The 22,247-nt window shown below is 40.2% G+C and overlaps 1 protein-coding gene across 1 annotated transcript; it reads right to left on the bottom strand.

Moving 5' to 3' along the window:
• Nucleotides 1-1,071: 1,071 nt before the first annotated feature.
• On the bottom strand, nt 1,072-20,630 carry LOC146494896 (phosphatidylinositol 4,5-bisphosphate 3-kinase catalytic subunit gamma isoform). The gene is made up of 12 exons (XM_085146450.1): nt 20,285-20,630; nt 16,725-17,908; nt 14,942-15,548; nt 14,256-14,321; nt 12,111-12,336; nt 10,458-10,552; nt 9,715-9,858; nt 8,650-8,740; nt 5,699-5,829; nt 5,481-5,592; nt 5,132-5,289; nt 1,072-2,182 (listed from the first exon to the last, which is right to left on the bottom strand). Exons 1-12 carry the CDS (start codon nt 20,498-20,500, stop codon nt 1,925-1,927), a joined length of 3,288 nt encoding a protein of 1,095 aa, XP_085002576.1. The 5' UTR covers nt 20,501-20,630; the 3' UTR covers nt 1,072-1,924.
• Between the last annotated feature and the right edge of the window lie 1,617 nt (nt 20,631-22,247).

The raw sequence follows: 22,247 nt of genomic DNA, 5'->3' as shown, positions 1-22,247 counted from the left end.
TGAACAACAGAAGAAAAAAATTGATCTTATCTCTCTTATCTCAATTTCTGCTGCAACATATGGATGGTGGGGTCAGAAGCTGATGTTAATAATGGGAAGAAATGGATCCATTCTGTCTCTGCCAGATAGTCTTATTCTAATTGTGGCTGGAGTATTCTCTAGTCTAGTTATTGTTCAGTGTATTTTCCTTTTTTAAATTTTTTAAAAATACTTATTTACTGTGTATTAATGTTTTCTTGGACTTCTATATCCCATAATTTGGACTTTGCATCCATGTGTTCAGCATTTTACTTGTCTTGGCTGTAACTGTTACACATGGGCTATTATTAAAAAACAAAAACAAAAATTTGTTTGTACAATGTTCCTGAAATAATTTGTAGAGGTGTCCCTCATGAATTTGAATATAATTCAATATTGCCATTTTAACAGTGCAATTACATACAAGCTGCTTTTGCTGGATCAACAGCTCTGCCATATTGTGTTGTTTAGTCTTTTGTCATCAGTCTTATTCAGTATCAGTATTCTGTACTGACTCCCGCATGTATGTTACTCCACCTGCTTTATTCCATCAGCATGCATGATTCTATTTACCCAAACAATTCAGACTGAAGAAAAGTAATCTAACTTATCATTTATTCATAGGCACAAATATCTCAGTTGGGAAAAACTACAGTGACCTGCTCCTCCATTCAGAGATCTGATCAATATTAAAATATATAAAACTCTCAGTCAACCCCAATGATGCATTCAACCTCAAAAATGAATATTACAGAGAAGACAGAATTTTGTCTTTCACACAATCATTATAAAGTTGTTAGTTTTCAGAAATATTACTGAATTACGTTTTTTTCTTTTAACTGATAAGTTTATTCTTAATTTTTTTATTGTGACAAAAGTTTAAAAGTAACATCAAAAGGTTGGTACAAACAGAACAGGAATCTAGGACAGGAGAAAAGGATGGAGTATTAACACAAACGCAATCAATCTGGAATAAATGATAGTGGGGCAGACAATCAAAGGGGGGGGGGGGGGGGGGGGGGGGGGGGGGGGGGGGGGTGGGGGGGCAAAGTACAGCATGAGCGCCACATGCACTACATCACAGCATAAACTTTTTGTCAGAATAGGGATTACAATACAAACACACCACTCTGACTCACCAACATGTAGTCTCAACTAGAGCCTGGCTGATATTGATTAGTTATTTGCCAATATATTGACATCTGCATTTATAATCACTGGCTCTTCAGCTATGTTATGAGTGCTGATGTTGCATAGTTTGCCTATCCGTTCGCCTTGTGAAACTTTCCTTGGCAACATATGTTTGATACACGACAAATCAAAAGAGAAAAAAACAAGAGTAAACAAGTAATCCATGACTTGTTATGACATTAAAACAAGATTAATTTTTAACTGCATTATCATTACAGTAAAGGGTCATATATAAATCCACATAACAAAAAAAAAATCTGCTGACATATTGGGTTTTTAAATCACAAAATAATGGTATTGGTACTGGTTTTAAAAATCAGTTTGTCTCTAGTCTTAATAAACATGTGTACCAAACTGACATAGACTAAAACTAAACTGTATTTTTATTTTATTGGTGGTCATATTTCTAAGTACACCATATCCTTTCAGTTTTTCTTTTTTTTTAGAGCCTAGTTTTTATTTGAGTATTATATGAGAATTATAACCCTTCTACAGATGTTACAACTTACAATAAACAGCAGATTCTAAGTATTTACACTGTAATTATGACAGATATCCATTGTTTATGCACAACAGTTTCCCACCCCCTTACTTCCTGTAAAAACAGCCCAAGGATCAGTGATATTACATAAATATAAAAAATACACCTGTAAAACTAAAAAACTTCCACAGAAAAACGTTCACTTATTTTTAAGGCAGAGCAAAATGCATTAGTCTACTTGATGCCTCCCATCATGTGGATCCAGAAGTTGGCCTGCACAGTCCAGCCCAGCTTCTCACACTCAGAGATCTGTTGGAGAAAGTGCTCCCTGGCATCTGCCTCATTCTGCTCCTCCTGGAGCGCCACCCGCAAGTAGCGCATATCCTCTGCAGCGCTCAGCTCTGGGATGCCCGTGAGCAGCATGAGGGAGAAAAGAGTCACCAACAGACGAGAGTGGGAGCGCAGGGAGAGGTATGCTTCTGTGCAGGTGTCCTAATGTGGGTGTTGGAGGCAAGCAAAGATAAAACAATAAGGACAGCTGGAGTTGAGATTTTTTCTATAATTCTAAAAGTGGTATCCAAAATAAGAATCAGGCTGCTTTTAATTAGTGTGTGTGTGTACTTCTGGAATAAACTCAATTGGCATGAATCAAAAGTCTTAATAAGGTCAGCAAGGAGAAAAGCCTCTGCTTTTAAATCAGAACACTGCAGCCTGCCTGCAGTTTCATAAAGACTGCATGGACAAGCCAGAAGTCAGAAATATATTTTTGTACTGAGATGAGATCAAAACAGAGCTTCTTGGGTTCAATGAAAAGCATTCTGTTAAGAGAGAGGAACACACATCAGAATTTTGTCCCATTATTTAGGCCTATTTTGTTGGAGTTGGGCCATGAATGCATGCTTTCATCATTGAACAAAATTGAATGAAGTTTGAATTATACTAGGAAATTAGAATTTCTTGGTATTAGGACACCTTCGGTTCTGGCCGCCGCCCAGCTCACTATGCACCTGACCCCTACGGCGCCTCCTGTGGTTGGTGGGCCAGCAGGAATATGGGCCCATGCCCCTCTTTCGGAGTGAGCCCGGCCGGGCCCCATGGACTAAGGCCCGACCAGGCACTCCCACTCGGGCAGCCTCCCTGGGCCTGGCTCCAGGCCGGTCCCCGGTAACCCTATCCCGGGCAGGGTGAACTGTTCCTTTGATGGTTTTCTCATAGAGGTCTTCTGAATCGCTCTTTGTCTGGTCCCTCACCCAGGACCAATTTGCCTAAATGCCCCCAGACAACATAGCCCTTGGGATCCCTGGGATACACAAACTCCTCCACCACGGTAAGGTAGCAATTCGCGGAGGGGGGCCCGCATGGCCGGCAATAAGACGGACTCGTTCCTAGGTGGTGATGGGCTCCACCAGGGCTGCTCTTTGTCACAGATTCTGTTTGTAATTTTTATGCATAGGATTTCTAGGTGGTCACCTCACCTTTCACCTAGGTGGTGTCAGAATCTCATCTCTGCTTTTTGCGGATGATGTGGTTCTGTGGGATCAGTGTTGGGAAGGTTACTTTTAAAATGTATTCCATTACAGAATACATGCCCCAAAATGTATTCTGTAACATATTCCGTTACGTTACTCGATGAGAGTAACGTATTCTGAATACTTTGGATTACTTAATATATTATCATGCTGTTTACAACTACATGAATGTACTATTGCTGTGATTTATTACTGTTACTGAAGGTCCGCGGCTCCGAACCGTTGTAAAGGGACCTCTGGCTAATACGGTGGGTTCTGTGTCGGGCTCATAGCTGAAAACTAGCTTTACTTTGTTGTCTGGGTCAACTTTGCTAGCGAGAGACAGAGAGAGGCGTTGAAAGGCTGCTCCAACAGAACTTATTGTTTTTGGAGGAAAACACGAACACGGTGTACTGTCGAGTCTTAATAGCTTACTTACAACTGGGCTCGTCAGGCACTCTTCTTGGCTGCAGTGGTTATTATTATATTTACATGCTTCCAGCTCCCGTTTTTGCTCGATGACAGCTCGTACTTTTCCTTTTTCTCCCTCCCTCGCTCACAGACACATAACGAGTATGGCAGTCCATTCTCCCTGCAGCACGGACTACACTGCCTATGATGCTACATTCTTTAGAGCTATACCGGTAGCATTCTGCCTGTTAGCTTAGCACAACAACAACAAGGCGCTCTCTCACCCAGGAAACACGCAGAGAGAGAGCGTCACCCTGTAACCATGGCAACCGTAACGCTGCCGCCTGGAACAGCAGAACGTAGCTGTCAACCAAAACCCAAACAATCTTGACCCACCACAATATGAAACAGGGAAATACCACTGTGTAATCCATTTATTTCAACAAAGTAACTGTATTCTAAATGCCACCTTTTTAAACGGTAACTGTAACGGAATACAGTTACTCATATTTTGTATTTTAAATACGTAACGGCTGTACATGTATTCCGTTACTCCCCAACACTGTGTGGGATTCATCAGGTGATGGCCTCCAGCTCGCTTTGGAATGGTTCATAAACTGAGTGTGAAGAGGTGGGAATGAGAATCAGCACCTCCAAATCTGAGGCCATGGTCCTAGCCGGAAAAGGGTGGAGTGCCCACTTCGGGTCAGGGTTCTTGCTCCAAGTAGAAGAGTGTAAGTATCTTCGGGTGTTGTTCACGAGTGACAGGAGAAGGGAGCGGGCGATCGACAGACAGATATATCACTGCTGCTGCAGTGATGCGGACGCTGCACTGGTCTGTTGTGTTGAAGATAGAGCTGAGTGTAAAAGCAAAGCTGTCAATTTACCGGTCGATCTATGTTCCTACCCTCACCTATGGTCACGAGCTGTGGGTAGTGACCGAAAGAACGAGATTGTGGATACAAGCGGCAGAAATGGGCTTCCTCCAAAGGATGGCTGGACTCTGCCTTAGGGATAGGGTGAGAAGTTTGGCCATCCGGGAGGGGCTCAGAGTAGAGCCGCTGCTCCTCCACATCGAAAGGAGCTAGTTGAGGTGGTTTGGGCATCTGACAAGGATGCCTCCTGGGCGCCTCCTGGGTGAGGTGTTCCGGGCATGTCCCACAAGGAGGAGGGCAAACCCAGGACCCTGGGAACGCCTTGGTGATCCCTTGGACAAGCTGGAGAAGGTGGCTGTGGAGAGGGAGGTCTGGGCTTCTGTGCTTGGGCTGATGCCCCCGTGACTCGGCCCCGGAAGCAGAAGATGGATGGATGGATGAATGGAGAATTTCTCTGAACGTTTCCTTCTATGCTTACCTTAGACAGCTGTTTATGGCCAAAAGAACTAAGAGAACTAACGTCTTGATCCTGACTGCCACAGCGAATTACTAAGGTAAAAGGTTGAAATCCACCGAGAAGCTGACTATTTATGGGACCTGTTAAAACATTTTCATGCAAAGCTGGACAAATAATAAAGCCATCTTACCCTAAAACGCTGAAAGTAGAGGCTGTTGCGACCATCGACCCTGCCCATGACATACAGGAAGTCAGGTGTGAGGACGAAAGGTGCTCGCTCCCTTTTCACGCCAAGAAAGTACTTCCTGTTACCCAGGATGTGTCCGAAGTCAATGTGAAACAAGTTCCCTGAGAGGGAAGATTACTTCAGTTTTTTCTAATTATCAGTTAATTTGTTCATTTATGAATTCATTTTATCATGCAGCTTGTTTTAGAGGACAAAAAGCATCTGTCATATCATAAGATGATAATAACAAATCAGTAAATAACATGTGACAACAGTAGCCAATAAGGTGTTTTCAGTGATTTGTGCTGCTTACCGTCTTCTCTGATCATGATGTTGTCATTGTGTCGATCGCCTATACCCAGTACATATGTGGCCACACAGTAACCAGCACAGGAATTCACAAATCTATCCACATTCTTGAAGTGCTGCAGTCAAATAAAACCACAACAGTTTCATGTTTTAGTTGGGATTTTTTTCTTATTACTGAGGGAAACAACAGAAAGGACCTGCGATTGCTTTTGATTTACTCACAATTTCCTGTAGTGGACACTTGGACTTGAGCCACTCAAACAGAGCATTGTTTTTGAAGGCTCCAGTTGCTCCTCCTTGGCTCCTCTGGACCGCAGCGATCGTTGTTGCATTCCTCACAATCTCAATCATACCTGATGACAAGGACACTTTCATTTTGCGCTTCACCTTTAAACATGTGTTTTAAACTTCAAACAGAAACCTAATTCCAGGGGGAAAAAAACCCTCTCACAAAACACTGTTACAAAAAACATGACACTGTGCAGGTGTAGTGGTTGCATGTTGATCCTCTGCCATGTGGGTGGGTGCTTTTTACCCCTCCCACAGTCCAATAAGCAGGCATGTTACATAATTTATTATAGTAAACTGGTCATAGGTTAAATTGGTAAATTGATAAAATACTATACAGAAAACCCCATAACAACATGTATAAATACAAATTTGGGGCAATAGCTGTGGTTGTGAAAAGTCTTATAAAAATGTCCTAGGCCCTGCCTTTCGTAAACACTTTCATGATGAATTTATGGGCTCAGTCACTTATTTCAGGTCAAATATAATAAAAGAACGAGTCCAATTTGAACATTCTAAGGTTTAGATTGTTCTCTTTTCGGTTTACAGATCAGAGATGGATCCACTCCCCTCTCATTTTAAATGGAGAAAAGGTGGAATCTGTCTCCACCTTCAGGTTTCTGGCACCCACATCTCCACTGATCTCACCTAGACCAACAACACCAACACCCTGGTAAAGAAGGCTCAGCAGTGGCTGCACTTCCTCTGTGTCCTAAAGAAGAATAACCTGGACCAGAAGCTGCTGCTGGCCTTCTACCGCTCCACAGTGGAGAGCGTGCTCTCCTGCTGCCTGGGTGTTTGTTACGCAGGGGACACTATTGAGAACAGGAAGGCTGTGCAGAGAGTAATTAACACCGCCCAAAAAATCATTACCTGCCTTCTGCCACTCCAGGAGACCATCACCAGATCCTCCCATCTTAGGAAAACTAGGGGCATCACAGGTGACCCCTTGCACCCCGTCCACCACTAGTTTAACCCACTGCCCTATGGTTGGGGCCTCAGGTCAATCAGGTCCCACACCTCCAGACTCACCTACAACTGTCCAATGTGTAATTTTCTCTTTTTTTGTAAATATTTCTCTATATGTCTCCTGTTTGCTATTTATTTCAACCTCCTACTGTCGCCAAAGTGCTTGCTCATAGGGGTTAATATGATTATTGGGTTTTTCTCTGTATGTATTATTGTAGGGTCTACCTTACAATATAAAGCACCTTGAGGCACCCGTTGTTGTGATTTGGTGCTGTATAAATAAAATTGAATTGAATTTGACTATTTATATACACAGTGACAATAAAGGGGTATTCTGTTCTCTTCTGGTTATTTTTCTGACCATTTTTTTACTGCTTACATTTTTAAACAAATGTCTGTACTTTCTGCTCCTTACATTTTCAGAACAGGCTTGTTACTTTAGGTTCAGTGGTATCATTTATAGCATTTATACTGGTGGTGGTCAGAGGGCCCGGTGGTGCCTGTGTCCGGCAGCCTCGCCTCTGTCAGTGCGCCCCAGGGCAGCTGTGGCTACAATGTAGCTTGCCATCCCCAGTGTGTGAATGCGTGTGTGAATGGGTGAATGACTGAATGTAGTGTAAAGCGCTTTGGGGTCCTTAAGGACTAGAAAAGCGCTATACAAATGCAGGCCATTTACCATTTATATTCAGGGGTTAAGTGGGACGGAACAAGTGCCGGTGTCTTTATGTTGTAGTCAGCATCTAGCTAATAGCAATGGTGCATAAAGGGAGAACTGTTTCTACAACACAAAGATTTTACAATGTTTCTATCAGCTCAACAAACGTACAAACAGTTTGTTGCTTCATCTACTGCATTTCCAGGAAGAGAAAACATTGAGCCAACTTCACTCATGGAAAAAAGATGTAAGCTGTAAGGACTGCTCAGTGACAAATGATAAACTGCAAATTTAATGCTTACTTGCAATGTCATCATTTTAGTCACATATTGGATTTGTATGTGATGTGTTTTGATAATTTATGTATTTTAATTTTGTGAAACGTCCTGCAAAACAAACTAAGCATAGCAAATTTGTGTTATTGAAATGTTGCATGAAAATTCTGGGTAGTTTTGCTCAGGATAAACAGGTTACCTTGTATTAATGTGGTGAATTGACAGTAAAGTACTGCGTTGGACTGAAACACAGTGGCTGTGGTGGTCAGCCGCTGTGGATCTTGGGTTACATCAAGTGTAGCGGACATTCATTTACAAATGAACTGACGGTGCTTAGATTCAGTCACTGAATTCAGTCTTTATACAGTGTAAAATCTAATTAGTTCTAAATATTTCTCAGTTGCCTTAAGTAAAGCTTACGTAAGATGACTAATTTGGGCAACGTATTCATTATGAGTAACCTCAAAGCTGTGATCTGCATGTCCGCTGATCACAGCTTGTCCACTAAGAAAATCTACTGGAGCTGACATTAGAAATCATTGTGGGCTGTCAGTATTTTCCCCACGCTGAGCCACTACAACAGATCAGCCCCCATTTATTTATTTTCTCTTTCACTGCTTGTGTCCTAAATAACAGATTGAGATGATGATGAAGAAGCAGAATTTAGATTTGAATAACATTTTTTTCTTCATGTACTAATATTATTTTTGTATTACAATAATATAGCAGATACATTTCAGAGCCTGTACTCTTTCACTTTTACTTGAGTAAAGGCGTTAAATCAGTAATTCAGCTTTCACTGGAGTATTTTTTAACACCAATATCTGTACTTCTACTTAAGTACAGAATGTGTGTACTTTTGCTGAATCTGTAAACAAGCTATTAACTGATTAGTAAATTATATTAGTATAACTTCAACAACCACTACTAAAAAGAGCCATCCAGTACCAACTGTGGACACTATTAAAGCACACTGATGCTGATACCTATGTTGTGTCCAGTGGAGATGCAGCCATATGGAACAAGATTGAGGTCCAGGGATTTCTCCTTCCAGATGGAGTCCATCAGCACCAGTGCCTAAACAGAAATATGCAAACGTTCATGTGTCTTTTCAACCTGATGTAAAACTACGATAGACTTGAGTTTTTTTAGCAGAAAAGTAAAGTTGTGTCACGTCCGGTGTGGCAGACGTGTGGAGTTTGTAGAAAGGACCCAAAAGGCGGCAGCTCTGGTGCAGGTGAGTATTTATTTACAGGAGTGGGTACAAACAGCAATGGTGGGTGAACATGAAACTGGAAAACCTAAACTGGGCAGAGCTAAGAAAACAAACCTGAACGAAGATGCAGGGAGGTCCGGGGAAATACATACGGAGAGATGCAGGGAGACCGAGGGGAAAGAACACAGACAAACCAGCAACGACTAAAACAGAAGACACGACTTAAAAACACTCAGAGAACACAGGGAGATTACACACAGGTGGGGGACACAGCTGGGAGTGATTAACGTGACGAGACAAGGGACGCGAACTGAAAACACTCACATAAGACGCAGACCTTCACAATAAAACAGGAACTTACACATGCAAGGACACAGACTAAGAAACGTGGACTTGATACAGGAACACACGGGCAGAAGAGAGTAAACACTAAACAGAGGAAGAACAGAACCAACAATCACACTAATGGAAAACACAAAACGCTGGGTCAAAAGGACCCAGGACCATGACAAGTTGTGTATTTTGGGCATACCAAACCTGTTAAGTATATAACCTAGGAGCAACACAAAAAATGAAAAACTGAACTGGTCCAAGAATTGAGCCCTGAGGGACAAATAAAGGAGCAGCGCAGAAAAAGATATGTAGTTATTTATATGAATTTTAAATATAAGGGTTGGTCAGATAAGTATGAAGTACTGTATGATGGAAGTATGAAGTACTGTATATTCACCTTTTTCCAAGCATGTAGGAAATATATTCACACACAAAAAAAAATCAGTATTCTTATTTGAGGAAGAGAATTCAAGTAATCAAAGTAACAAAAGATCTGTCTGACCTGAATGACCAGCATGTCCTGTCTGAGGTCATCCCCCTCTTTGAAGATTATTCCAACAGGTGTGGCGGAGGTAGGCGATGGCATGGGAGAGAACTCCAGCCACAGAGGCTTCTTCTTTGAGGCCATTACTTTGCATTTATCGAGCTACATCACAGAGAAGTAAAGCAAACCGTTTTGTTTGTGTGAGATATTTTTCTTCACCACAGCCTTTTTGATTTAATCAACAACAACAACAAAAGATTACATATAGCTACTTTACTGTGGTGTACTTATTGTAATCAGGAAAAACAGAATAAGTAACAAATTTATGTTGAAGAAAAGTTCAAGTAAGTAATTATACTTGAATTATATGAAGCAGACAGAAAATGTGATGCAAAAAACAAAAACAGGCCAAGGAGGAATTCACAGTGGTCTACTATAATGATTGTACTGTAGAAATTGATAACATTTCCTCAACTATGTACAAAACTACAAGCCTGACCAAGTAATGTGCACATCTATCTGTCTCCAGTTCTTAACCTGAAACATCATCACAAAGAGGTTGCCTTTTTGATGAAAAGGTCAACCTCTTGCATTGTTTATAAATAATGCATATAGTAAACTTAGAATATAAGACTAAGCCACACACAAAATGCTCAAATGCAATATATAAAAATATACCCAACATTTTTTTTATTCACCACACTTTCACATAACCCTAAAGCTCAATGTACAAATAGAGACAGAAAGCCAGCAAAGCTTACCAGGATCCTTCCACATTTAATGCGAGGGTCAAAGGGCAGCAAGAATTCATTTGGCAGGTTACTGTCTCTAAGAAGTTCCTGAAGCCGGAAGGGAGCTACAACAAGATCAACAGATATAATTTAGTGAAGTGGTTTAACAGTGACACAACAGCTGCTTTTGGGGATTAGAGTCCTCGGCTTCTGAAAAGTTGCTATAAAAACATCTAATGCATTTCAAGGATGTCTTTCCTAGCCTGGGTAGGGATAGAGTTTCTGTTATTCATCAGCTGATGAACACCAGGTGTGCAGCACTACTTCATCTACATACAGGTCCCCAGCCATACACAGATGGGATTTCTTCATGTATATTAAAAGGGAACTCAACACGAGGCCAGCTGGAAGAAGCTTTTCCAAAGTACATTCAAAGTTACATGAAAAGCTTTGCTAACCTTCTACAGCTGGTAGATAAATAATAATGTAGTAACTTGGAAACAATAACATACAAGAAAAAAAAAAAAAACATAATTAACAAGAAGCACTCAGAGAGGGCCTCTGCCAAGGTAACTCACTCTCTGGGCTGTGTTTAGTATGAAGGGATTTACTTTTAATGAATTTCATTTTTTTTTTTTAAATGTACCTACATGACATTGGCAGAGCCAGAGAGGAGTTGTATTGTATTTACAGACAGAATGACGTGGGTGCACCTAAACGCTAGCACAAACATAAATTCATTGGCAGAGGTAAAATAGAGGGAAGTTTAATAGGTCATCTTATAAATGGCCTTTCCAAAGTGAAATGCTTTTGTCACGCAAGAACATAACAAGGAAAGTATTTCAGCTTGCAGAGGCTCAAGGACTTTTACTGAGAAGCCCGTGGAGCTTACATTTAAAACCTGAGTTATGAGAGTATTTTATAAGTGAACATAAAGGAAAGTATAATAGGTCCATTTTAAATTTCTATCTTAAAAAATGAATTCTCCAAAGAAATGTTCTATGTTGTTTTCCAAAGTAATTCGGATTCAAGGATGAGTGGCTGTTTTTTGATTAAAAAACAAACAAACAAACACAAAACAGGTAAATCTGCATCCTTGCTGCCTTTAATTAATTTGAATATTTTTTATGACTCTTTATATGAATTCTATTTTAAGCTCTTTAAAATGCATTTTCACTCTTTTAGGAATTGATCAAGTTTTGTTAATGTTAAAATGTGTTAGGTGAGAGATGGCATGACAAAAATGGCCGCAGAGTGAAGTTCCTAGATGAAAAAGAACATACAGGCTCGTTCAGTTTTGCCAGAAAACATCTTGATGATCCCCAAAACATGTTATGTACCTGTTTTGCTGCCTCGTGACCTGAAAGACTTGCTGTGGTAAATGAAAACTGAATTCTACTGTCTACTAAACATTCTGAAACAAAAACAAGCTGAAGTGCACTTGGCTCTGCAGCAGGAAAATGATCCAAAACACACCAGTAGGTCCACCTCTGAATGGCTTAAGAGAAACAAAATGAAGACTTTGGAGTGGCCTAGTCAAAGTCCTGACCTGAATCTGATAGAGATGCTGGACCATGATAAAACATTCAGTAAAAACCTGTGAAATAAAACTAAATTAAATACTTTTAGCTTTTTAAAAATAAAAATTTGATATATTAATTAAGAAAAAATGATGCTCCCTACTTGTAGAATCAAGGTTGGTCTTGTCAGGGTACAGGTTTTTAATGATGACAGCGACCTCCTGCAGGGCCTCCACCGCCTGGACCTGCTGGGTGAAGCTGTCGAGCATGGCCTGACCACAGCCCAGCAGGTAGGCCTCCAGAATCACAGCCATGCGCTGTCGGAAATACGGGCACCCTGCTACCTCACTGCGAACGTACCAGAAGAAGAAGTGTCCAATTCTTTTGCTCTGCAGTGAAAGATGTGAGTGAGTCAGACAGCGTGAAACAGAGCTTACTGGTGTAAAAACATTCATTAATGTTCCAGCAGACTGAAACCTTTATTAAACTCACCTGAAAAAAGAAAAACTTTTAAATGAAAGGTATTATTTTTATTCACACAAAAACCTGATCTTTTGATGACTATTGTGAATGAAAATACAAAAATAGATAAATAAAAAGAAAGAAAGAAAATCAGATCTATGATTAAGCTTGTCACAAGCTTTTTATAAGCTGTGAGCCAATCATAATTGGGAGCTACTTTAGTGCTTTTGTATAGTATAATTATAAAATCGGATTTGAGCACAAAACATCAGGATTCTTGTGCAGATTCTAGAGAGTCAAAAACTGTTTGTTATTGTGGACCAGCACACAAACATAGAACCTAACGGGGCTTTATATTATCTAAGTGGTACCATAATGCTTCAATTCTCAACAGGCTCAATTCTGCAGTTTGAATAAAGTTCCCCCAGGCAACATTTCCTTGATTTTCATTGATACACAGAGACAACCAAAAAGGTGAGATGATGGTGGTGGACAGAAGTGTGGAATTTCCAGGGTTAAAGTCTGCAAAGTCATTGTTGCAGATGCTGACTAAGAAAAAACTTCAGAGTTTCTGAAACATAGAAATTAACACAAATACATCCTCATGACATCAGCATAGAATAAGAGGTCATCTGACGGGATCCAAAGATCACCATTGATTAATGGTTAACACCATTGATTAACATGTTTCCGGCCCAGAGAGGTTGATGACGCGAGCTTCTCTTTAAAAAAAGGTGCGCCCGACACCTCTCTCCCTCTCTCCTTAAATGACTGTAGCACAATTTCTTCCTGTTGCTCTTCTATAATGACCATTATTTTTGCTGTGAATACCGCCTCGTACTCTGGAGTGCATTCCCACAGAGCGTGAATTGATTTTTCTGGCATCACTGAGCAATGAAAAAAATGACATGCTGATGTGTACAGAATAGAGCTGATTCCATTCTGATTCACAAGGTCCTGACTCAATTCGACTTTGACTCAGTCAGAAATATTATAATTATGATCATTTATCTTGGATATGTACTGTTCAAATAACCCTTTAAACTTTGTAAATTAAATATATTAATTTCCAAATTAACAACAGATCCTAAAGCATTTACAATATTGCAACTTTTATTCAACTTTTACTTTTTCCACAGTATTTCACCTCCATTTTGCACGCCTTGCATATGGCTTTACTTTTGTCCACTCTTTGCTGTCTTCACAGTTCTTGAATCCAAATACAGCTGCCGAACATCTGCCTTTAGGCTTGTGGCACCAGGCCACTTAACTCTTGCATGGCTTTCTCTTGTCAACCTCTTGCAAGTCTCATACACGGCAAAATACATTTCTATTTGAAAAATGTCATTTAAGGATTTAAGGAATCAATATTAGATTATTTAAAATTCATTTAAATTGGAAGTTGATTTTTTTAAACCCATCCCTAGTACAAAAATATCTAGTAAGAAGGTGTGTGTGTGTGTGTGTGTGTGTGTGTGTGTGTGTGTGTGTGTGTGTGTGTGTGTGTTTGTGTGTAAGAGAGTACATTTTTTAGCCTTAGCTCATTCTGGGTATTTTTCTATAGTCTTTGTTACTGTTACTATGACAACATGTGGCTGTAACTTGGAACCAGGGATGTGATGCTGCGATTGCTACAGTGCCGTCTATGAATTGTATTTGTTAGCCCACCCACTGTCACCACCAGCCACCACTGCAAGTGATTATTTAGTTTCTTTAAGTAGGTTTTGTTTTGTCTCTTTTCATTAGAAAGAGACAAAAAATAATAATTTTGTCTGGCAAAACTATTCTGCTGACTACCTTGTACATGTCAGTACACTGCAGTCACAGTGGATGCTTCATGACTTACCCGCAGAGCTCTTTGGATGAGGTACCGAGCGAGGAAACTGTCATGGTAAGGTTCCACTTTTAGGATCTGTAAGAGTTAAAGGTGAAGGAAAAGGTCATTGTCACACTTTAGTCATTTTAAGTGATTTTACAAATATCCTTAAATAGTGGGATGGCGGGTGGTTAAAATGCTTAAATGTGTTCACATTCTACTGGATATATTTACATGACTTAGACAAAAGGTGAATGTTAGGCCTTATGAAAAAGAACAGAACAGAAATGTGGAAAGCATCTTGGAGTAAGGGTCATAGGGAAAATAAAACATGAAGCAAAATGAAAGCTGTCAGAGAAGAGATGGATAAGTGGGTGATGTCTAATGTAACCAATAAAATCTGATAAATGTCATTGCATTGGTGATGCATTCCACACAGACTCTAAGAGAACATTTTGAAACAAGTCTGTGGCTTCAGGGAAATCATTTGCCAGTTTAGATTAGCAGTAATCATGATTTTTTTATGTATTGTAATTGTAATTAAAAAAAAGCAACGCATACAGTCCTGGTGTTCAATAGAATGGGGAGTGGAATAAAGACAGATTCACTTTGCAAACTAAACAGGTCGCTTATAGTAGTTTAATTATTTCAGATGACGTTTTGTGCGTCAGGCAATATGAATGAATCTGTTTATCAATTTTCATATAAACACATACCTGCACAAGCTGAAGCAAATACTTCAGCACATCATCATTAGACAGACTCTCCAGTCTCTTCACTGCCAGTCTCCTGACAAACTCATCTGCAAAATCCATGCTTAGTAGCTCCAATGCCACTGTTACATCCAGTTCCTCAGGTTGCCAGTATCCCAGCAGCCAGTGGACATCTTCAACCGAATTGCGGTTCATCCAGTCAACATTACGCAAGTACTGGGGTAGACTGGAGGCATAACGGACACTCTCCTCCCGAAACCTTCTGAGGCATGGCTTTTTGGTGTTGATGGCTGTAGTTGGGGATTTGAGAGTTACATTGTCAGTCAGTGAGTTTGCTGGCAAAGAATATCTTTTGATAGGCAAGGGTGGGGGGACATGAGATTCGTGAGTCTCACGTTCTCTGGAGTTGGAACATTCAGAGTTGGTAACAGTATTTGGGACAACCACAGGAAAGCTGTAGCGGTCTAAAAGGAAGCTGATAGCCATGGAGTCAGCTATGTCTGGGTTAGTAGCAGTTGACAGCTTGTCTGCTTGGTAGGTGATGGCCTCATCATCCAGGCCAGGGTGTGACCACATGTGCAGTGTGTAGGGCCCCTGGCTCAGAACAGACCTGCAGGGATAGGTGGTGTCCCATGTTGAAACACCGTGTAAATAATAGTTAGTTTTACAGTACTGCAAGAAATGTCTTGACGTTCTCTCAAATGAAGAATATAAGAGCACAAACTGAGACGTCAGATGGAGTAATAATAAATACACATTTGTAATAAATAAAACATAAATTAATAAATTAATAATAAATAGAGATCTCAAAACCAATGTTGACACTAGGTTGGCAACACATGCATACACACTAGTATATGCATATGTTACCCAAATGTTATCAACATTTTGTAGCTGTAAATAAAACCATGCACATGGACACACATGGATTTGAAGCAGTTGCAAAAGACTGGGTCCCTGTTTACAAACAACCTACTTCATGAACTGATTAGACTTGTAACTCTAGTCCAGATACTGTGAAAGGATGAAATTCGGCTAACTCAGAAATTTCACACCTGTTAAAATTCCATACTAACATCCTATTTAGCGCATTCAAATATTAAAGTTTCTTGTGTGCCTGAAATGTATCGCGGCAAAACGTGTAATAGACACGCCGGTCCACCGTGTCATTTGATGCTCTGCCTCTCAATAGCAGGAAATGTACACGAATGCAGAAGTTGCAGTAAGCTTCGGTTACAGCAGAGGGCGATATTTTATTTCAAGCCAACAAAAAATAAATTAATAAAAGCATTTACACAGACATTACTAACACATTTACAGGTAATACATATAAGCCACCTAGCTTAATTGGTTAATCATAGGTCACTAGCGACTTTATGGCTTTAAATATATTATCTCCCCCTGCTGGTACTGAAAAGCGTGAAATGGACACGGTGGACTGGCGTGCTTTGCCGTGATAGCGTGGTGTAGTACACCAAATGGAAAATAAGCATGTGCAAGAACTGGGCACTGAAATGGCATAAACATCCAACAATGCAACTTTTGTGTGTATTATCTTTGTGAAATGTTTGTCATTGTTACTCAGATTTGTGGTGTTACCATGGTATCATATTTTGGATATTATTGGTATACTTAATTAATAACTGGCTAACACTACAAACTAAGCATGACTTAACAGGAGAGCGGAGATTTTTAAATGACAGTTTTATAGCTAACTGCTTATGTATGTTTTTCCCTTATACTCTTAATAAAGATATTTTGCTTAAATAAAAACAAAAATCCGCACCTGTGATCTATGAGGAGTAGGTTGACAAAGTAGAGCACTTTTCCTCTCCCTTTCAGCAAGTCTATTGTTTTGTTGCTTGAAGGCGATGGCACTTTTGTTGCTGCAGACATGTCACCAGGACTTTCGTTAATAGTGAGACCCAGCTTAGCTCCACGTGGCAGATCCCTAAGGAGAACATCAAAGTCCAGCCACTCATTCCACAGCACTTCATCTGAAAAGGGCTTGGGAATGGAGGACACTGAAGAGAGGACCTTGTTACCATGGAGTATGGATGCTTCAACATAAACAGACTGAGGGCATTTGCTTGGAAGTTGTGGGATATCAAATCCAAGCAATTTGACTCTAAAATTTCTGTTGCAGTCCCACAAGGATATCATGAAGATGTCATCCAAATCCTTCCCTTTAAGGCTGAGATCATTGTGGGAACTGAACTGGCCACTAAAACCATCAACAAGTGGCCAGTCCACAAATTTGACAGCCTCCGAGGGAAGCTGCGACACGGGGACAACAAAGAGGTGAAGCTCTTGGTTGGTTTTCAGGCACTGTCGCACCCAGAGGAAATCGTTCAGGGCGTAGTCTCCAGATAAAAACTCCTCCCTGCCTGCAACTTTCAACACGAGATTGTCAGGCCCATCGTATTTAATCCCTCGGTCATTCATCACCCTTTCAAAAACTTTAAGAAGAAGTTCTGGTGTTGTGCTGAGGTCAGCCTTTATGCTGAAGCTGATCCTGCTCATGTAGTGGAAAGTGACAGGAAAGTCTCTGTTCCGCCATTCTTGTAGTTCTTCTGGTAAGGCGGTATGCGTTATCCAAGGCTCTGTGGCATACAACTTGTCATCCCGTTTCTTCAGCTCTTGTTTCCTAGCAGATGCCAGTTTCCGACGGGTGAAGGTGAGCTCACCAAGTCTATCAGATGCTTCTTTCTCCAGGTCATGTCCGATCAGATAAGTCAGGCACTGCTGTTGTTTCTCGTTCTCCTCTGGATCAACTGCCACAGGCGGTTTTACTATTATGTGTGCTGATAGGCAATGAGGGTCATTATGTGACCATGGAATGTCTAATGTCCTGATAACCTGACAGTCATCGTAGGCTTCATACCAGTCGCCAACCCTGGCATAGAGCAGGCTGTATTTCTCGGGGTCCAATATTGCAAAAGGGTCTGGGTGGCAGTTTTGCTCCTGTGCCTGAAGACATAGAGTCATATACATGAAAAAATAAATACATACAATTTTTGATTACTGTAGTCTGAATATAGTGTTGTGCAAATGTCTTGATCCTCCCATCATTTCATTATATTTTGCTCCAAAGAGCAAGAAGATGAGATGACACTTTATTGATCCCACGGCGGGGAAATTTGTGCGTTACCTCAAGCTGGGAGCTGAGTAACAAGCTGCCTACTGTGGCGGCATCTTGAAAAAAAATGCTTCCTTATAAAAAATTTTTGCCAGGGTTTCTGAAATTCTTGTAAAATCTTTCTTCGTTTTTAACAGTACTGTAAATGCTTAAGCATGAGGCACAAGGACAGCTATACTGTAAATAGCTGCTAGTGGGACTATGCAATACCATGTGAGCATTAGGGCTGGGTATCATCACTGATTTCTAGAATGATTCGATTCCGATTCACAAGGTCCTGAATCGATTCGATCCATGATTCGATTCAATTCGATTCGATTCAATTCGATTTGAATCTGGGAAATTTTGCCTCAGACAGTCAGAAATATTATAATTCAGATCAGTACATTTACATATTTTTGTATCTATAAAAAGAAAGCTGACACACGCAAGACTTTATCAAAGGTGTAAGCATCACAGCAGATGCCTTTGTGTAAAAGTAGCTGAAGATAAAACACAGAAAAAGATGAAGGTGATTTTCCTGGCCTGGGATTTTCTAAAAATATTCTGCAGTACATCAACAACGAAAGAAAACCATTAATCAACACATGAACATTACCTCTGAAGTTACAGCAGTTTTATTAGAGACACGCCTAAGCCTTTTGCATTTTGCATAATTTTAAAATGTTTAAATTTGTTCAGTATTGAACGGCAGAAATTAGGTTTTCTTTTCGGAAGTAAATAAAAGGAAAATAAAACATTGGCGACAGCGCTGTAAACAACGGTAGACTTGTGGGTAACAAGCAAGCGAATAATGCAGAAAACAGATTTCGGGGATAGACGGGGAAACTGTTCTTGAAGTACACTGAGAAAGAGAGCGAGAGCTGTGAAGTGTGATTTTATTGTGGTGGAAGCAAAACAGCAAAAGTAAGAGGGAGTCCTTGACTATGTTTATGTGAAGCGTAGTTTGGATCTTCTTTTGCTGCTGGTTCGGTCAATATTGTTTGGAGAGAGATAAAACTAACAGCTTTAGAATCAGCGCAAAAAGAGCATAAACACAAAGCGCGGACCCGCCAAAACATCAGAATCAGCAAGCTGTTGGCTTTCAGCCCCGACCTTGTCCGTGCTGTCGGGTGAGAAAGGCGACATCTCACTGATTCTGATCCGCGGGTCTGCGCTTTTGTGTTTACTTCTTTGTGCAGAAGGCGTGTACCTGCTCTCATTTACTGTTTTAAATGTTTGGTGGTTGTTAAAATTTTGTGACTTTCACCTGAGATTCTGGAATTTTGGGCAAAATGCATTTATATAGAAAAATCGATTCAGGATTTTAATGAATCGATATCACGTTATCCAAGCCAGAATCGATTTTAATTTGCCTTTTAGCTGAAAATGCATAATATTTTAGAAGCCAGCTAAATCAGTTGATAGTTCCCATGTACGGTTTGACGATAAAGCAATGTAGAAACTTCTTTTAGCTGCTTCCTTTTTCACAGAGGGTGACTATGGCACAGAGCTACAGATATTTTATTTGGCAGATTTTTATATTTAATGTATTTCCTGATTCAACCACAAAGGTAAATGGACTGTTTCTTATATAGCGCTTGTCTACCTGCGTGCTTTAGACAACTTGCCTGATTCACTTATAAACTTTTTAAAATGTTTTTTTCCTCCATAAGAGCTTTCTATCTAACATTCACACAAATTCAGTGGGTGCACCAGAGTGCAACTTGCATCCAGTCTCCTTGCCCGAGGATATTTGGCATGGAGACTGAAGCAGCCGAGTATTCAACCACCAACTTTAGCTGATGACCCACTCTGCAGCCACCCCAAACAAGGGATGGACTTGGTTATGGGCACATGTGTTATTGACTGTATTGAATTTGCTACATCCTTAATCATACTCTGCTTTATTGTTTATTGTACCCTCAGTGAGACCATAATGTTCTTCGTGCTGTACCAGCAAACCAAAAGCTCAATGGGAAAATGTTTACTAAGGTGAGCATTAACCTCACATTTATTGACTTCTCTAAGTTTGAATTTATTTTGCGAACAGACCAGTCTGCACCGCACCCACCCCAGAGCACCAACTTCCATTATAAAGAAACTAGTTTTTAGGAACTGCACTATCGATTTCACTTTATAGACCCAGAACTACATCCAACACAGTCTATGAGAATAAAAGGAAAACATCATTTGCACGATAGACCACTCAGTGCAGGTTTACATACCTCCATACAGATGCGTAGCCTCAATTGGTAGACACTACACTGTGCAGGGAGGGTGACTGATATTGGCTCGCAGTCCATGCTGATATCTTGATCCTCATCACCAGGCTTAAACTCACAAATAAACTTCAGGGTATTCTCAAAGCAGCCTTGGGTAGACAGTCTCCTTACACTGTGTATAGAGTGTGGACGGGTTGGCCGATTCACAGCAGCATCCATTGGGACTTTAAAGAGAGCCAAGCTTTAACAAAACTGATTTAAAAAGAAAAACTCATACAAAGGCTAGTGCTGATTAGTTTGGGTCCTCTGGTGGAGTGCACGCAACTCTGCTTATCTGACAATGTGACAGTGTGTGTTCCCTTTTTGTGACTGCTCGGAGACTTCCTCATTCTTTTGTGCTTCAGTTCTCAAACACCAGTGATGTTATTATTAATAGCAGAACATTTACTGACAATGTAACATAGGTAACTTCCTTATTCTCTTTTGTACTTAAGTAACAAATTATAATAGCTATTCTGACATTTTCACAACTAAGTATGGACAACATGCTACAGTAAACACTCCTGGACTAATACTGTTTAAGAGGGAAATGTCAACTTCTGCAATTTAATCACAAATTAAACAGGTCAAAACTGGGCAGAATTACTGTTTTTTATAGTAATACACCAAACCTGTTTGGGTTGTTTGGCTTTCTGTTCTGTGTAGTCCAGAGGAATGTGTTGGTCTACTGGTTAAAATAGCTGAAAGGTGTCAGTCAGTATTTTTAAATGTTGTTTACTTTACTCTTACTCATATCATTTACTGAACTACACTCCAGCAAACTGTGCTATTGTTTTGTGTGCAGCACAGAGCAAATCCAAAGCCTTTGTAGATACAAATCAGTAAAAAAAAAAAAAACTGAAATTGGTAAGAGTTTCCTGAAAAGTGTCCGATAGTTGTTTGGTTATTATTGTTATTGTTGTGGAGGCTAATATTAAAAACCGAGAATAAGAATAGGATGAAGACATAGTACAGTATTTTTTTCAGGAAAAATAATCACCTTAACAAAAGGAAACTAAAAACAAGTTTCCAATAATTTATAGACACAGTTACAAGATCCTATTTCTGCCTGAAGGGCCAAAGTTTTCCCCTGCTTTTTATGCTAGCTTTTCATTAGAAATCCATTCAGACACAAACATTACTCAAGAAGGGGGAGGGTGTAGAGGCTGGACTGGAACTGGGCCACAGACTGCCAAGCAGCTGAAGTCATTTTCCCGCCAGGAGGAAGAAAAAGACAGGTTCAACAACTAGTGTGACACGCATGTGTGTCATATGATTAACTTGTACCTTCAGTTCAGTACTTCCCTTATGGAGGGTTTGAACACTGCTTAATGAACCACTAAAAGTAGTTTCATGGGAGAAAGAACATCTCAGAGAGGGGTTGATTTGGAGCTGAATAATGAACATTTAGTTATCATGTGTTATTGGACACTCCAAGAAGAAGGAAAATGACTTTATTTTATTCTCAGTGCTTTATTACAGAAATGCTGTGACAATCAAATTAGTTTGCCCTTTTAGGAAATTTAGCACATCTAAAAGTACTTTCAGCTACTCTGTTATTTTTCAAGGGACAGCACCAACAAATGTATCCCTATTTTGATTTCCACTCCATTCCCACCCCGACACAATCTTGTCATGTATCTGGGGGTACACTAACTAACTTGTGTCACTTTCTGATCTCAAACTGTGGTTCGTTTACATGCAAGGTAAACATGTTAACCTGCACACCATGAGACCACAGCAAGTTTGGCCGACCTACTAGTGTAAAATCTGCATAAATATCGAGCCAGAATTATGCCAGAAGCTTGTTGATGGCTAACAAAAGCATCCGGTTGAGGTGCAACTCACTAAGAATCATCACAACTGTAAGCATGTATACAATCTGTTCAACATTATACTTATGTAACAAAATTACATGAAACATTTG

The sequence above is a fragment of the Neolamprologus multifasciatus genome, chromosome 20 (genome assembly GCF_963576455.1).
Source record: "Neolamprologus multifasciatus chromosome 20, fNeoMul1.2, whole genome shotgun sequence".
Lineage (NCBI taxonomy): Eukaryota > Metazoa > Chordata > Actinopteri > Cichliformes > Cichlidae > Neolamprologus > Neolamprologus multifasciatus.
The sequence above is the reverse complement of the archived record's forward strand: the minus strand, read 5'-3'. Positions and strand labels throughout refer to the sequence as shown.

Excerpts from the sequence above, each read along its gene's own strand:
- LOC146494896 (XM_085146450.1), bottom strand. The coding sequence starts at position 20,500 with ATGGATGCTGCTGTGAATCGGCCAACCCGTCCACACTCTATACACAGT. Across the intron at positions 5,290-5,480 it reads CATCATGATCAGAGAAGACG|GGAACTTGTTTCACATTGAC; the intron begins GTAAGCAGCACA and ends CTTCCCTCTCAG. Across the intron at positions 2,183-5,131 it reads TCTACTTTCAGCGTTTTAGG|GACACCTGCACAGAAGCATA; the intron begins GTAAGATGGCTT and ends CACCCACATTAG.